We start from the raw sequence: 18,295 nt of genomic DNA, 5'->3' as shown, positions 1-18,295 counted from the left end.
AACATACTTTCTCATTAACTTATTCAAGCCTGCATTTCTGAGATTTCACACACCACACCTGTCCTTCCAGGTACTGTGGAAATTGCTTTGGTTTATGACTGAAAAATAATTTTATTCTAGGGCTTTTTATAAAATAGGCCTCCACACTTATTCAAATGGCTGATTCACGGCCTGTAAATGTCATCACAGATTCGTCCTCATTAAGAACGCAGTGTTCCTCTGTCACTCTGCTGCTTGCCGTCTATTTAAAATTCAGTCTTGTCAAGAGAGCTTCTGGAAAGATGAGTGTACACACATGCTCCTCTATCAATATTTTTTTCCTTACTTTTGGACAAAAAGATGATAGAAATATATTACACCCAGTCAGAGCTTTGACAGATAATGACAGACATAGCACCTTCACACCATCTGAATTGCATTAATACTCAGCAAATTTAACAGTAACTCTTCACTGGCAGCTGGCATTGGGAATATTTATCTGGCTTTGCATATATGTTAGCTAGGGCTGTACAATATTAATAATGCAATAAACATTATGCTATAATGCTTTAAGTTTGTAAAATCAATTGGAATTTATTAAAATATGTTCAAAACCGAAAACAAACATCCATTTCACATTGTTGAAATTTCTGATCAACTTCTATATGACAGAGCACACTATTTGTGTGCCAACTTCTTTGCTAAAACTTTGACTATACATAATCTTTGGAAGTATTAAAATTAGTATTAAAATAATTTTTTCCTTATGCACAATTTATTTTAATAGATTGTACATCCCTAATCAGGGATGTGCGGGGGGATGTGCGTAAGTCCCTGCCATTTTGCCCCATGTGCCCCTTTTTAATAGCAAAATCGACTTTTTCGCAAACGGACAAAGAAAAGTAATTCTCGACCGGACAAAGTGCGTTCGCTATTGGTGGAATCAGAAAATCTTAGGCTTCTGTCCCTCTAAAGGTCTCTGCATGGCACTGTCCCTAATGTTAGCTGTATGATTATTAGTTGAAAAAACAGCTTCAGTAACTTCAATGATGATTCAATATATTTCCGTATGACAAGCACTCACATGGCACACACTACATGCTAAGAGTAGAAACATGTAGGCAAAATGTAAAAAATGAAATATGTATTTGTAAACCCTCTCTGTGTCTACCCATGACCTATGAGAATACATTCATAGATTGTAATCAAGAATACACTGTACACGCAGTTTAATTGCAACATACCAAACATCTGACCCAAGCAAAAATTTTCACTGACTAAAAATAGTCAAAAAAGAGAAGCAACAAGATTTTTCCCACAACATTTGACATACCTGAAACCTCTCTGTTTTCATTTGACAGCTGGCAAACCCAACAAAAAAATAGCAGAGATGCCAGCTTGCATTCCGCTTCCTGTAAATCACTGTGAACTGTCGAAACCCAACCTGCTTCTATTGATGCAAAGCATGGGCTGATGCAAATTATTATTACCTGCTATCCAATATTAATACATTGTTATGTTTGCGTCAAGTTACTTATTATACTCTGTATGTATGAGCTATTTTACACTCATATTTGAGCCATATCGAAATGAATTCGGCATCCACAGCTCATACATAGCCTGTCCTATACAGCCAGAAGCGATTTGTGACAGTGTGGGTGAGGGTGATTTAATGGCCAGAAGTGGGTTGTGTGTTGTGGGCTAGTGGTGGATGACTAATCTAATGAATTACATCATTTTGTATTTAATTGCTTGCATATCTTTTATTCGCAATGCTTAATAACGCCTAAACCTCATGAGTCAGCCTTCAATCACTCTGAGATAAGTAGGAGTGAGCAATTTTATAAGTGTAGAAGAAGCCTATACAGGAGAAAACTGCGTAAGATCTAAACCAATTATTAGATACACCTATGGCTCTTGAGGACAGAGCTTTCTGTACCTGGAGTTTGTGTGACATCAGTATTGAGTTTTAAAGTTCTTTTCACGAAACAGGCGAGGTTACATCTTGTCTGACAAATAGCACGAGAGGCCATTCGTTTTGTGTTTTTGAGTGGTTGTGTAGGCAGACTCCCTAAGCAGATGGCCTTCTTTGATCAAATACCAAAGCTTTAATAGAAACTTGTTACTATGACAACGGTGGACTATACCTGTACGTGAATTACCATTGCTTTATCCATTACTGTCAAGGAGAATCACGCTCGGCCATAAAGCCTTTAACTTACAATAGTGATTTCAAATGTCCAATACAAAGATCTTTTAGACAGCATTTGAATGGGCGCATGGGCACAGAAAGTTTGTGAGTAGTCATATTAAGCAGATCGCCGAGAGGGCAGACATGCAAACGCATCACCTTGGGAAGGCAATTAAAGCAACTTTCACGCAGCTGCTGAATGCACAAAAAGTATTTTGAAGGCAGACTCGTCTGCAATGCATCCAAAAGTTTGCCATTCAGAAAGTTTTAGAGAAGCCTCCTGCATGCAAATTGCTACTGTTTAGCATAATACAACAGGTTAATAGGGGTAATACTGAGCCCAGTGAAGACATCATTAGTGTGAAAGTGTCACGGACACCCCTGGTTTACCGACTTGAGTGATGATTAATCGCATAAATCTGACATTTCTCCAGCTCTGTAACCTATTAAGCTATCTGGGGAGGCAGTATTTTAAGGCACTATTGGTGGGCATACTCCTGTCACGATAAGGCAGCTGTCTCTTTAAATGGTAAATATCTCAATATGTGTTGAAAAAGTGCTTGACAGTACATAGAAAATGGACACATGGATGGTTTACATACTTGAGATGTAGGAGAGATTAGCAGATTGCTACATTCAGGACTAGAAACATCTCACTTGTTGTATGTTTGTGATGTGAAATGAAATGAAAGAGAAAGTGTGGGTAAGTAAGATAAGAGTTTTTTGTTTGATTATGGCTGATCATAGTGTTGTTTAGGATACACAATTCTCCTACACTCTTAAGATTTATTATTAAGCTTTTAACACACTATGTGTAATGTTAACACATTATGTGTCATTTAGCGTTGATTTTGTGTTGAAATATAACACAAGTTGTGTTAAAAGTAACACAGAATGTGTTGTTTCAATAATAACACAGAGATGGGTGGATTCTGGGACAACGCATTTAGTGTGTTGTCCCAGAATCAACACTAATGTGTTGTTTTTAACACATTTGTTCTAAGAGTGTAGTTGTTATTAAGCTAAAGAGCTTTTAATTTAAAAATTAGCGTGTAAGTGTAGAGTAGTTTCACAAACCTTGTACTCTCATTGGGAATTTTTCATTTTATAAATTTATTGGTGCGTTCACCAAATATAACATTTGGGACACAAGCAAAAGACAAAGGTTACATTTGCATGTTTGTTAATGGGTGCAAGTCTAGTTTGACAACACATTTACACATTTTTAATTATTTAAATGGCTCTGTTAAGTCGTGTATATTGTAGGACATTGTGATTTTTTATGTACGGTCAGATAACTATGTGTTCAATTAAACGTCATTTAGAGATTAAGAAACACAAAGCAAATGAATAGACACACGGTTAGTAACCGATCCGACAAAGGTTCCGTAATACTAATTTGGCAGTTATGGAATTCAATTGTTAACCTTAATGAATAGAATATTTATGCTGTGATGACAAGCAGTATTTATGCTGTGCCTTGATATGTTAAAGGTCATGCATCCTGCCAAGAAACACAGTTGACATATTTTCAATTTCGCTCTCTTGATGGATTTGTGTTGTCCAATAATAGGTGATCATTTAAACATCAATGCAATGAGATGAAAACTAGATGGTTAAGTCGTTGATCTTTTACGGAAGCTATGTGTGAAGGAGGTGCTTAAGGTGTTGTCAATGAGTTCTCAAGTGTTGACACATCTGAATGTAATTTCCACCGGACAAAGGTTAATTTAGTCAGGTGTGTGACAAGAATAATATGCGTATGGTGCATTTCTATTAAAAAAGGATGGTCACTTTTTTGTCAGATGTTTTTAGTATGTCACGCATTTAGGAAAATGCAGTCATTGTAACACACCTTTGGCCACTGAAGTTCCATTCCATTCAGTCCAAAATACAAGAGCAATACCATATATGGATGAACTTTGGCTTTTAATGTTAAGTTTCATGGGAAATAAAAAGATTGTAGTATTACTATACAATGTTTGCTATACAAATATGTTCAAAACCACATTACAGACACAGTGAATTATTTACGTCTGATCTATTCATACCTCAGCGTGTTCTGACAAATGACAGTCAATGGACATCGCAGGTGCAGAGCAACAGATGCTGAGGAAATTACATTAACGGAAGATCTCTATGTGTATTTCTCTGTGTGCATGTTTGAACGCATGTGCCTTTTCTTATTTTGTGTTCACGATCTATAAAGGCTTGAATAGAATACAGGGGGATGTGCAATTACCTGAGGGAAAATAAATAAAACTTAAATAAACAGATGAAAGTATAGAGAAAGCAGTGAACAATGAGTTTCAAAGCGCAGCTTATTTCATGAAAAACAGAATAACGTTCATAAACAGAGGTTTCTTTATGTACTTTCTCTGTTAATGGTTGTAGCAAGATAAAAACCCAGCGTTGGGCCAAAAAGGGTTGAGCCCAGCCCCTCGGGTTGTAATTTAACCTATGCTGGGTTGTTTTAACCCAAAATACTTGGTTGTTGTTACCCACTGTTGGGTCAAAAAATGCTCGGTTGTTTCAACCATGGCTGGGTAAAATATGGACAAATCATAGAAAATATTCATATTTTACCTTACCATAGTTTTAAGCAACATTTGGACTGAAACCACCCAACATAGGTTTGTACACAGCTGTGGGTTGAAAAAACCCAGCATTTTTAGTGTGTATTTAAAACATCATGGCAAAATATTACTTGCACAATCGCTTCTCATATACTCCTATCAGTGCAGCAAGGAAAATGGATGTGTCACAGCTGCCAAGATGGAAAGCTTTTAAGCGACTATTACTCTGTTCTGCTCAAAACAGAAAACTTAATAGCTGATGACAATCCTTGGCCATAAGACAGGGGCAAAAAGTGCGCAAACCACCTACCCCCACGTCCTGTTGAAAGAAGGTTCATAAAGATTTTTTTCTGCACCCCCATCCCATTGTAAAACGTACTTGAGCGAAACAGGCTTTGATATAGACGAAAGGGCTCATGTCAAACAGATGAGGCTGTTATATCTTTATAAGGCCAGGGTGGCAACAATTATTGATTTCGGTCAAACTGATGCCACTGATTCAAACTTCTTATTTCACATGTGAAGAAAACTACACTGCAAATACACAACGTTTTATAAGACATATGGGGGTCAGCATAAAGTGAAAGACAGGAAGCACGCATTGTTTCCTTAAAGAACAGACACTTTCATGTGGATTATGCTGTTTAATGGGCTGTACATCACTTGTAATGTCCTGTTGTGTCTCTGTAGTTTTGTGGGTGTTTGTGGGACTGTGAGCGGGAAATGGTTATGCGGTTTGGTGCTGGTAAATGAGTCCGCCAGGTTGTTTTTAGACACAAAAATGGCAAATTAGCTATTATGAAAAATACCAAAATTAGAGGTATTATTAAGGGTGTTGCACGAATTGTAAAACTCCTTATTAGTATACAAATGGTGATGGATGATAGAAAGGAATGCACAGGAAATGCCACCCGGTCTCTGTGGTAATACAAACTGTATTCATAAAGCAAAAATGTATGTATCTAAAAGAATGATTTGTCATAAAACTATTCTTCATCACTTTGGAACAATGTACATTGTAAAGGCATACAAATAAACAGAAACAAAAAAATGGAAGTGACTAACCTTGAAGACATGAACACACATTCTCACATGCATAACATTGAATGAATGACTGACAAATATTCCTTTGCATGTGACACTGCATTCCTACCTGAATTCTACCCTATTTACAGTAAATGTGTAAGGGAGGTGTTATACACCCTCCTCTTTGTTTGGGATTACAACAGAAATGCCACCTTGAACACTTTAAAGTAAAACCTGACAGTTCCTGTTGAACTCTTTTTGGAGGCTGTAAGAAACCTATGCTGAATTACTTTTAACTTGATGTTTTTATAGCGCTTCTATCGGATCCGTGCTTATACGTTTTAATGCCGGATGCCGCACAAAGTGAGACTCATTCCACCTTCAAATTTTTCTCACCTAACCTTCATGCATTCCTCAGTCAGAATTTCCCCTTAACTGACGTTCATACCGCAACACAAACACACAGGGCTGCCATCACCGGCATTCCTTTCAATTACTTCATTTCAAACCATTTCAAAACAAACTATTTTAGGCTCCAGGCTCGCTTAAGTGGGTGTGTACGATGTATATGTGTTTTTGGTGCATTTTATACGGGTTGGGTCGAAGTTCCCTGTATTGAGTTGCGCTGTATGGAGCTAAACAGAATGACAATTGGTGCTGCCAAAGTTGGGGTGAACTCTTGTATGGTTCACATTTGGAAGTGGTTGTAAATGTGTCGGGTCATTTCACTTTTCATCACCACATCTCTGTTCTCAGTATAAGCCTTCAGACCCCCTCGTACCTTTCAGCAGATGTAAGGAGGAGAGAAGTGGCTCAGATAAAAGAGAAGAACGACTCTTAAGAACGCTTTTAAGTCTGGTGGGGAAACCAACACATTTACATCCAAACAGCTATGGTGGTCTTTTCTTTGATGAACTGAAGTTGCACTTTTAAACACATCCAAATATAGACTTACGCTGCCACAAACTATACTGGATGCTTTAAATTGAACCCATATGAAAACATACAGTACTGTGCAAAAGTCTTAGGCCACCATCACCAGGTTTCCTGTTTTAGCAAAGTTTTAATGTCCATATGTATTTGTACTCTATTTGTACAGAAAATACAGGAAATATGTACACAAAATTAAACACAAAACAATTTTCAAAACTAAATGTCTTCTTCGGGCAGAAGTCAGTATTTAGTGTGACCTCTCTTGGCACGAAACACATCTTGAGCTTTTTTGCTGAAGTCTGAAAGTCATTCGATTATAATTAGAAATTAGGATTTAATTTTATTTAGGTTTAAGAGATCCTGCAGCTGCCTGCTATTGCTCAAGTGGAAGGGGACTTTACCCTAAATACTTGACACTTCAGCTTATAATTTTATACTTTTAATGCTACATGCACATTTCCTGTATTTTCTGGTTGTATTCTAATAAAGAAACTGAGAAATAATAATTTATGATCACTATAAAATTGCAAAAACAACAAATCTAATGGTAGCATGGTGGCCTAAGACTTAGGCACAGTTCTGTACATTTAGAGGTTTCATCTGTTTTGTGCACGGGAAACGACATATCTGACATTGAAACAATTTTAGTAGTGATAGTAAAGATATAATTAAATTGGGCATTCATGGGAATTTTTTTACTGTATTTTTACAGAATTTGTCTCGGTTTAAAACCAGAATTGAGACGTGAATATAATATCCTGTAATTTCCTTGCTTACAGCTGGTTAGGCTCTGCGTGATAGCTGGTGGCTGGTGTGTGAGGAGCGTGGGATATGAGCTGTTTTAAAGCGGGTGTGGAGTTTTCCTCTCTGACACGGAGCTGTACATCTAATGATAGGCCAGCGTTCAAATGACAGAGTGCGTAAATGTGCATGTCTGTAAATTGAGGTCTTTGCCAATTTTTTTTTAAACCAATGTGACAACTTTACTCACAAATTGGTATCAAACACTCTCATAAACATTCACATGTGATTTATTAAAGGATCACACCCACGTTTCCCCTCTCTGAATGCAATAAACGGCTTGACCTTGAGAAACAGAGCTGTATTGTGTGTGGATGGGTGGTTCTGTACACTGGAGACAGAAAATAGACAGTCAGCTTGTATTGATTTGTTGATGTCTTTGTCATGCAGGAAAATACTATGCAGGGAGCTGGATTCGTGCAATGTCTAAATCTTATTATAATGTTTGAGGGACTTTGGGTATTGGTGTGATGACCACTGAGAGATTTTTCAGGACAGATGATTTTGTATTTAGTCTATAATGTTCTTAGACAGCCGAGACAGTCTGATGTTTTTTTTTTACTCTTTCTATTCCCGTGATTCATTTTTACTGTACATGGAAACTGTCCAAGACGTTTAAACAAAAGGAAAGAGGCTGATTTGAATCAAATAAGAGGTGGGATGCTTGTTGAATTTGGGGTTAATGCTTGATTTGATTGGCTGCAGGTTTTTAATGGACAGGGATGGATGGGGTTTGGCTTTGTGCCCTCTTTGATATATGGCTTAAAAACTCCCACCTTCTCTATTTATTCCAAATAAAATGAAAAACTTTTTTGTTTCTCAAGAAAACAAAGCTTATTTTAGGACTATTGAGATTTGTTGGCTTATTTCTCCTCAATTTTAGGGTGAAATATGGCCCATACATTTCTTCACTACAGCCACCAGTCATGCAGATCTGAATCAGTAAGACCTACATATCTATTCATAGCATTTTTAGAGATGTATTGATTGTTCGTTAGGTCCGTCAGACTAGGCTGATGGAAAGAGAAATTGGTTTTGCTTTCTTTGCATTGACTCATCTTTGGATCATTGCATATCTATGCCATTGCCATTGTGACTGACAGGCAGGTGCCGTACACCTCCGCATCCGTTCCATCTATCCCATTGCGTCTCTGGCCCTCTCTTTTAGAAAGAGAAATCTATTTATTCTTGTTTTTTTTTACAAGATGTCTATCAAATTGACAATGCAGCAGAAACAGCCACAAAGAAATGTGTCCTATCAGACACTTAATCATATTGAGACAGACAGAGAGAGAGAGAGAGATGGGTGGGAGGATATTGGGGTACAGTCGAGGTTTAAGTGTGAACAGCTGATCATACACAGATACGGTAGCTCCCCTCCGCCCAGTGCAAAGACATCAGAAACCATAGGGTCCGCCATTAAAACGAAATTCGAGAAGGGAAAATTGTGCCTGTATAAACATCCAATGGAAGTACAGTAGAATAGGAAGCCTTTGTGAATGTGCGGTAAGACATGTCACTGTTTAAATAATGCCTTTTGATGGCTCATGGCTATGTAAGTCAATATCCTGACACTTAGAAATTTCTTCCACATTCAAACTCCTGAATATAGCACATTCTTTGTCTGGATGGATATAGTCATGCACCTGGGCTACAGTCGCTCGGTCACAGACTAACTGGCCACAGACGGCTGTTATATGGGACACAAATGCTCCAGACTGAGCGGCTAGACAGAGACATGTACACAGCGGAGTCGTGTCAGGGTTCAGCACTGGTGCTCGCTCCAGAAGCGACAGATGGCACAGGGAGCAATGGCTGTAGACGTACACCTTACATGCAGACAAGACCTGCCATCTTTGACTGAAGGGCACTGACCTCTTGACTTTTGGGGTGACATGGTCTAATTAAAGTGTGTGAATGTAGTGTGGTCACCGTCTGAGATATGATGGAAGAGTTTATCTTACTCCGTCCATGGACAGCCTACAGTAGCAACTGCACAGTAACACAACACTAACTGCTCGCAAATGTTATAAAATATAGTGTCTTGTTGTAATTGCATGAAACAATTCCAGAATGTTCTATTGTAAAAGCCAATCCATGTTTTTTCGGTTGTAGGACCCCAGCCAACAGACCGCCCCTCCTCTTCCACACTAAACTGACCTGCAGGCCTCAGGATATTTAAACATTCACCTGTCTAAAACTCCACTACATCCATCTACTGCAAATATTTCTCTAATAGATGCAGAGTGGCCATCCAGATTTCCCACACCCAACCCCCAAATGCCGATGTCACCTACCAAACAAAGGAACGCGAGGAGCCCTCAGGACAGTAATAACAGCCAAGTTAACACTCTCCTCTTTCCTCATTCAATCTTATTAGTTCCATTTCTTTATCCTCTTTCACATCTCACAGATATCCAAAACAGCCTGAGGATTATGCGCCTGCAAACATTTCATTTCAAGTTCTGAGTCAACAATAATTGCTCTTTCCCACCTATCTGAAATGAGGATCTATGAATAACGGTTATAAAGGTTTGGGTCAAATATAGCCAGGGTAAGGAAATGCATCATGGGTAAAGCAAAAGTGAACATTTTGAGTGGGGTCAGACATTCTGTACAGCCTGGTGATAAGCCTACACGAGGGCTGCCTGTGTCTTTTCTCAGGTATAGACACGCATTTGTTTGGAAAATAACACTTTCATATCAGACAAATTTAAAATGTATGAATGAGTGTAGGAAGTGACTTTATTAGACTTCATAAAAACATTTCATAAATAGATTTTTGATGTTTCAAATACTATATTGTACTTAATAAAGCCAAAAAATGACACCATTCTGGTTGTCAAATGTTTTTTGCCCATAGTTAAAATGTCGACACCTGCAGTTACAAATGTGAGTACACCTGTGTAAACAGACTTATCATAGCCATGAAAAACACTTTTGCTGTGTTTAAATTTGCCTACTTATGCTCTTATGTTAACTCATTCCTCACCAGCCTTTTTTTCTTATTTTACAAACGTTTCACAAAATGCCTTTCAGGAAAATGTTCTTTTATAAATATATAAGCATACAAATATATCAAATGAAAGAACAGACCCTCTGCTTTAAAAGTTTCATCCTTTCTTCATTTGTTCTCTTTTTATAGCCTCTCAAATATGGGAAGTTTTTTTTAAAAATACCAAATTTTGAGCAAAAAGCTGAAATAATTACATATTTGTAGAGGATTGCACAGAGTTTAAAATTAAATAAATTCCTTTTGCTTTTTTTATAAATTGGATCATCTATGGGATAATAGTGTAATTACAGATTACTGTAAAAATTTGTCAGGAAAATGTCATTGGCAGATAAATTGGCTCTTAATTTACAAAATAACTTGTCAATGGCATGTAAAGAGTTAAGAGAAAGTATATACATTTAAGTAACAAAAAGTATGCATATGGGAACATTAACCATACATCTTTTAATAATAGAGTTTGGGCATACAAATTCTAATTTCGAATACTATTTAGGATACAGCACTAAATGTATTACAAAAATGGCACAGAAAACCGCCAATAGTTCTGATTTTGATTTTAGTGAAATAAATTTGTAAATCATCGATGATGTAATAAATTGTCCACATACTTTTTATGACCAATTCACATAAAAATATGTTTGCAGAGAGTTGTCACTGAATCACTCATCTCCTTTGTTTTAAAATATACATGCTTTGGTAAGTCTGTGATGCAGCAAGCCTGATTCATGTGTTGAGGTAACGCCTGAGTGTCTCTTTGTTTGCAGTATGACATCATCTTTGTGGTACCTGATACTCCAGCCATCCCACAGGCCATCATTCAGAGATTTTACTGTATATTTACAGCCTTTTGTTAATAAAATTGCACATCATAATGACGGATTGATTCTCAAAAGAGTTGAATTATATTACATTACTCTTTCTCCCCAGTCCTGTCACTGTATTTCACCTCCTGTGTTTTATTGCAGAGTGGCTTAGTCAGCTATTCCACCATTAATTTTTAAAATGTTAATCTTAACATCTCTTCATGACATATGCACTTTAAGACATCTTGCCACAGTCAGTAGATTTTGGGAAGGCTTGCTCACCAAAGTCAAACCCACAGATGCGTGTGGATAAGGGTGTATGTGTAAAGTGGTAGCCAAGCATCAACAGCCAGACAAGGACTTTGGAGAGACTGCTTCTTTTAAACTGCTGGATGTTAATTTTGTAAACTTTCAGGAGTACACAAGCGCATTGACTTACATGCAAATACAGGCAGACTAAAAGTGCAGTTTGTGAAGCAAATGTCATAATAGGACACACTCCAGTTGATCTCATGCCACCCAACACAAATCTTTCACACAGTGGTTCACAGTCATCGGCCGAAGCTTCTGAAATTCCGTTGCGTTGTGTGAAGGCTGAGGTCAGAACCGGATCAGGGGCCAAACAAAGCCAGCCACGGGCACTTTCTGTCCTCTGTAAACATGCACTGCTGAACAAAGGGACTTTACCAAGCTCATATTTCTCTAGGTGGCAGCTGAGTGGTGTAGGACGCGGGCCACTAACTACACATAAAATGTTTGGATGGTAACCCTTATCCCACACAAACTCTGAGCAAGAGAGTAGGGTTGAGACTGAATTTAGGATTTTATATATCTATCTCTCTCTCTATGTATCTATCTATCTATCTATCTGTCTATCTCACTATATGACAGATAATACAGCAAATAATATCATATAATTGATCTGAATAAAAACTAAAACTATAGCCAAACATTTATTTGTCCCTTTTCATTCACCAAAATCAAAATACCCCACTCCTACATACTGAAAGTATGATTTATGAGTAAATGTTTGTTCAGGCGAAATGAATGGAGCTGGATCAAAATCCCAGACATCACAGACTATGCAGCTTGTCAATGAGGCTCTGTATGTGTTAGGTGTGCGTTTGAGTATGTGTGCTTGTTGTATATATTCTTGCCTATGTGTATAACACAGTGGGACTGTGAGTGTGTGTTCACGCATGCTGTGTGCTGCGATATGTGTGCGAACATACAGACAGGTATGGTTTATGTGTGTTAGCGTTTGAATCACAGCTCTCCAGAAAGACCTCCACACAGTGACTCTCCTTTACAAAAGCCATTTGACGTGGACCCAGCCCAGTTCAGGAAGCCCAACCCAACAGCTTCCAAATACCCCCGCCTGACCCGACTCGCAGCATAAACCGTTTCCACAGTCCGTGCACAAGCCTGCTGTTTCAACACTGAATCCTCTCATTCAAGCCCCTCTGTATACCTCTACTGATTCGTCATCAACCACAAATAACATTTAATGATGTCATAATGCGTTAAACATCACTGTCAGTTGCGTATAATGAGCAGACAATTTATAGCTATTTTTTATTTTAGCCATTATAAAATACGCATCGCTGATTTAACAAAAGCTCAGTGTGCTCCAGAATAAACTCGTCTTTTCCTCCCATTAAAAAAAAAAAAACACGCAGTGGTACCATTCCCCTTTCCTGTAACAACCAGACTAAATAAAAAAAAAACATTAACTGGTTCCCCTGTACCTCACTGAAGTGGGGCATTTTAAGCCGTACTGGAATCTTTCTGTATGAAAATATCAGAAGATGTGTTTTGTTTCCAAACAATGTACAAATGGTAGGATCATAGTACAACTATAGTGACAGTCCACTGGTTTGTTAAAGCCAAACAAGTGCATCAAGTACAGTCAATTACACAGGCTTTGGGGATGAGGGGGGAGTGGTGGGCAGCACCTGATCCATAGTTTTCCTCTTTTGTTAGCCCCGTCACTCCAGCTACAGGGAGCTTAATGGCTTCTAGTTCTCTCTTCCAGTTTATGTCAGTGATTAGTCAGTGAGTTTGTCTGTGTATGTGCATTGTGCACACTCCATGATTGCAAAACCACATAATTATGGGATTATTGAGACTTACCTGTTTGCAACAGGCCAGCTCCGCTGTCATTAACTCCGAAGTGTTTCTGTATGTCAAGCAGTACACCTAAAAAAGAGAGAGAGAGAGAAAGAAAGATTAGAGATTTCTTTAAGCAACTAATGTTTAACTTCCTCTCTGGCCTACTGAGTTTATTTCCTAGTACTAATTTAGATGTGTGCAAGGGTCACAGTGCTTTCTTTTGCATCAACTGAACATACATACAGTCCTGTTTTCCTGTAGTGTATGCTAACCGCAGACCTCTCGATCAGGACGTTACCCCCTGTTTTGTGTAATTGCAGCTTTTATGTATAGCTGCCTTCAAATCAGCGGTCTCTCGTCTTGACATTCTTTCATTCTGATGACTTTAAAGTGTGAAACAGAGCCTGTGGAGTCTTTTAACTGTCTAACTCTTTAGACGTACGCTTTGATCTTCCATTTGTGAAAAATCAAACGTGCATTCAGACACTTGAAGAATGAAAGAGGTTGTAAACAGAGTCTGTGATTGACAGGCAATGAAATTAGACAACGGCAACACAGACCCAACGGGTGAACAAACGCCCCTGACGTTGTCGTACGATTAAATCTTTCTAGATCACTCAATGGCCTTTTAAGATAAAGATCGGCTTCACGCTTTCCTGGAGTTCAAACGCACCCAGATCACCTAAACACCTAATGCTACTGAAACCTCTACTAATTGCCTTCTCACCACTGATTATTATGTCATGCTTTTAAAGGTCTTAGAAAGAGATAGAGACAGGAGTGGCCCGAGTCATCCTCGAGTTTCGTTTCGGTCGGCGTGCGGTTTCCCATCGCCACCCGTTTTGACTTGTCACTGGCACGTCGTGAAGCAAAGACGCGGTGAGAAAAGTGCCCGGGCAGGTGCGGGCCTGTCCCCGCATGGCGACAAATGCAACATTCCTGTCACACGAGTCACACCACCTGCTCGCATTCCAGCACAGCTAATGTGCCTTTTCTTACTGTATTAATTCATTGAAGTAAAAAAGGTACAAAAGTTGTCAATGGGGTGGTACGCTTTCAAAAAGTACAGCTTAATACCTTAAGAGTGCATATTAGTACCAAATGCATCTAAATATGTACCTAAACGGTTGGTGAAGGGTATCGTCCCAGTGACATCTTTCGTACCTTTTTCTTTTTTTATGCATATAAAGGGGATTAGACAAATTAGAAGGTTAATTATAAGATAGATAAATTCGTATCTGGAAACTCAACATGAAGCCCAAGACCACACAGTTTTTCTTTTCAGTCTCCACCAAAACATTTTCACTCTGCTGTCTCTGAGGAGCAGATATGGGGGTGTTAAATTTCCACCATCCTACCCTACGCACACTATCAGGGTATTCCCTCCCTTTCTCCACCACTCTAATCTGAGGTGGTGTAGTAATTACCTTGATCATTCTCCTCCCCTGCCCTTCATCCCCCCATCTCTCCCTCTCCTCCCACCGGGACGGGGATCCCTGTGCCAGATGGTGCTGCGTTTTCTCTTCAACTGAGACCGCACCTGCCCACCCTTACGCCTGCCAAACACGCAACCTCAACCACCGCGCTCTTCCCACCAAAACTCCCACAAGCACAACTGATGCAAACAGTGTGTTTCTGCGTAACTGTGCACGGGGTGAGAATCTGCAGAGACCTGGCAATGCAATATTACATCTGAGTAGTCCAATTTTGTTTTGCATTTTATATTCATGTGCACAGTACAGAATAAAAAATAAATAAAAGTCATTGCTTTTTATGTTTCATCTCCATTGGTGGTTTGAGCAATTAAATTCTCCTTTTGTTTTTGAACAATTGAGTGTGCTTCACCCTAATGCTACAGTATGTTTAGTCTTGTAGAAATGCTGATCTTGCTTTTTCTAAAAATATTCATATGAAAAAAGTAACACTGATTCCTGGCATAAGAAATAAAAATATCACAATATCTAATTTTCCCCCAACACCTATAGCTCAAAATGATTGATTTAAGTATTACTGGTATTTTAAACTAAACCTGATTTTGTTTTATTTATCACTTAACCTAAATTCTTTAATGTCGTGAGGTTCATGGCTTAACTTTATGAAGAGGCACAACACTGCACCATTACAGCAACATTCATATTAAAGAATAAAGTGTTCACATTATCATTCACACATGAACTGCACTTAATTCTTTCTCTCTTTCTCTTTCTCTTTCCTTGAAAACCTTTCAAACAAACTGTCAAGAAGCACTTAAGGTGCAAACGCTCTGACTACATATTGCATCATCTGGTAAAGGCTAGAATATGTGGGAGAATCCGCACAAGGTGATGCAAATGCCCCAAACAGCCCAAGTAGATTCATAGACCTTTCAGTGCCCGCCTTGTTGCTGCCAACCCCCTGTTGCCATAGTAACACTGGCCAAACTGACGATTAGCCAGATCAGATCGATGAGGGCGGAAATAGGAAATCTGTGACTATAAGGCATCTACGTTTATCTTGCTTAACCAAAACTTTATCTGATTCTAAAGGAGCAGTTACAGAGAAAATGCAGTTTTTAATGCAATCACCTGAGTTGCAACCTACATCAGAGGAACATGAGCTCTGCTCCGATTGCCAAAATCTATAACCGCAACAGATACCAAGAGGTGGAGGAATGTTGACATGCCGGTTGTGACTGCTTTGTTATCTGGTAATTGCATGAAAAACATCACTGGATAGTAGCCAAGGCTAAAACACTGTAACAATAAATAATAATCTGACTGTGCTATGCTAAGTTTTGCTTTTGATTTAAACGTAATGTCCGTTCTATAGTAGATTTTCTCTGCATGTATTTGTTATGGGTGTGTGACTGTGTTTAATTATTCTAATAATGTATATGATTATGATGATAGATAAGAGATGCTTTATTTAATTCTGACTTCGTAAATAATTAACGTTAAAAGCCCCTAATGTTCATTCTGCAGATTTCATACAACATTAATGAAGATGAGCTTAGTAATAATAATATAAGGTGACACAAATACATTTGCTCGAAATTCGCAGTAATACAAACAGATGATGGTGCCTATTGTTTGTTGGCACACTAGTTTCATTATCCTAAATGCTAATGTAACATTGACCCATTCATGTGGGTCTCCATCTTATCAGCTGATTGGTTAACTTCACTGGAATGGCGATATGCTAATACCGAGGCCGCTATGGAGCGAGAGACTCTTGCGGTGCATATGAATGATGCCTTTCGGTATGTGGATCCAATAATGCTTTCACTATAGCGGCTTTCCCAGGAGACCCATTGGACATTGAGCAGTAGGGTCAACCAATAGCATGTTTGAAGGAAGCTCTGAGGGTCAAGATGAGCAAATCAGTTTTGTTAATGTGTCTAGTGCTATTTAAAATCTCAGAGGGATTCTGCAGAGGTTCAACGAAGCTGTTTAATGGATCCTGAAAGCTTCAATGCAGCAACCCTTTGCAGTTGATTTACTCGAGACATGATGCTATCTTAGATTCATATACATCTGATCTGATAAGTGGGTACAAGTGGAAGTGATGTATAAGCTCATGTTGTAAAAAGATATTTTGAGTTTGGCTACATAAGATAAAATGGAGATGCCAACATGTTGGTGCATGCAAATGCATCAATATGTGTAAACTATCCATTCTCTTAAAGAGGATGTGGTTGTCAGGCTAAAATTCCAATGAGGTCAAATGCTTTCTGGATCAAAAACATCACCTATTCATCTGTCAGACGCTCAGACAATGGCACAAGCCAGCCACAAAAACTGGTTAAGGTTGGTAAACTGCATTAACGGGCACGCTCGCAAATACACCCTGTGTATTTTTGAACACAGAGATATGCCACTGCATAAACCCAAAGGACCGTCTGGGGAGACGAAATGAAAACGAGAGGCAAGCTGTAGGACAGACCTCATTTTCCAATCCCCAAAAGAGGTCTGATAGACCTGAGCAACCCCCAAGTGCTATTTCAGGGCTGGAGAAGTAGGTTAGGATACAGGCATAGCAACAGAGGCGGGCCGGCCTATATAATGTAACTGAGAACAAAACGAGAGGTGAAAATTTGATGTCCGTAAGGGGGAATTTATTAAGAATGATTTGTGGCCACTGATCAATCCGGGTTTTTTGCACAAGCAGCCTGCTTTGTTATGCAAAACTGCGCTGGGCGCAAATCCCACACCACAATTCCCAAAATTCTTGTCGGCCTTTTATGAGTCTTAATGTGATCCAGAATAATATTTTATGCATTTGGCAGATGCTTTTCCAAAGTGGCTTAAGGCCGAATTATAGTCCATTTTTACTTGTACGCAAGGGTCCGCGTAAAGTGAACCCAAGCAATTTTCATAATCAGAAAAGTGGGTACATTATGCCAGTGGCAGCTCGTGACTGGTCTTCTGAGGGGGGGGGGGGGGGTGCAAATTGAAAATATGTGTTTGTTGCATCATGTGAACCATGTGCATCACGTGTTTTGTCAAAATAAGTGCCTGCTAACACACATCAAAACCGTTCATGACAAGAGACGCTCATGTTCACAAAATACGCAAGACACTCACTTAACAGTAAACTCTGATTACGCATGAGATTATGCGAGTATCAGGCAAACGCGAGCGTCTCTTTTATCATAAACCCTTTAGATGTGTCTGCAGAAAGGACTTATTTTGACAAAACACGTGATGCACATAGGTTCACTCGACGCGCCAAATACTTTTTTTGAAATTACGAACCACACACATGACTGCATGGCTACATACATGTTGTGATGAACTTCCCATTGGGCGCCCTCCAAAAAAGAAGTCACCAGCCACCACTGATGCATACCACCAGATTTTTGAAACTGTGTGTATATTGC

At 38.9% G+C, this 18,295-nt stretch overlaps 1 protein-coding gene across 1 annotated transcript in view; it reads right to left on the bottom strand.

Annotated features, from left to right (window-relative positions):
- spns2 (SPNS lysolipid transporter 2, sphingosine-1-phosphate) overlaps positions 1-18,295 on the bottom strand; it is a 65,193-nt gene that overhangs the window by 34,412 nt on the left and 12,486 nt on the right. Inside the window, exon 2 of the mRNA XM_065271490.2 lies at positions 13,459-13,524. Coding sequence (XP_065127562.1) covers positions 13,459-13,524 — 66 coding nt within the window. The remainder of the gene's footprint in view (positions 1-13,458; positions 13,525-18,295) is intronic.

Source organism: Paramisgurnus dabryanus, chromosome 5, assembly GCF_030506205.2.
Source record: "Paramisgurnus dabryanus chromosome 5, PD_genome_1.1, whole genome shotgun sequence".
NCBI lineage: Eukaryota > Metazoa > Chordata > Actinopteri > Cypriniformes > Cobitidae > Paramisgurnus > Paramisgurnus dabryanus.
The sequence above is the reverse complement of the archived record's forward strand: the minus strand, read 5'-3'. Positions and strand labels throughout refer to the sequence as shown.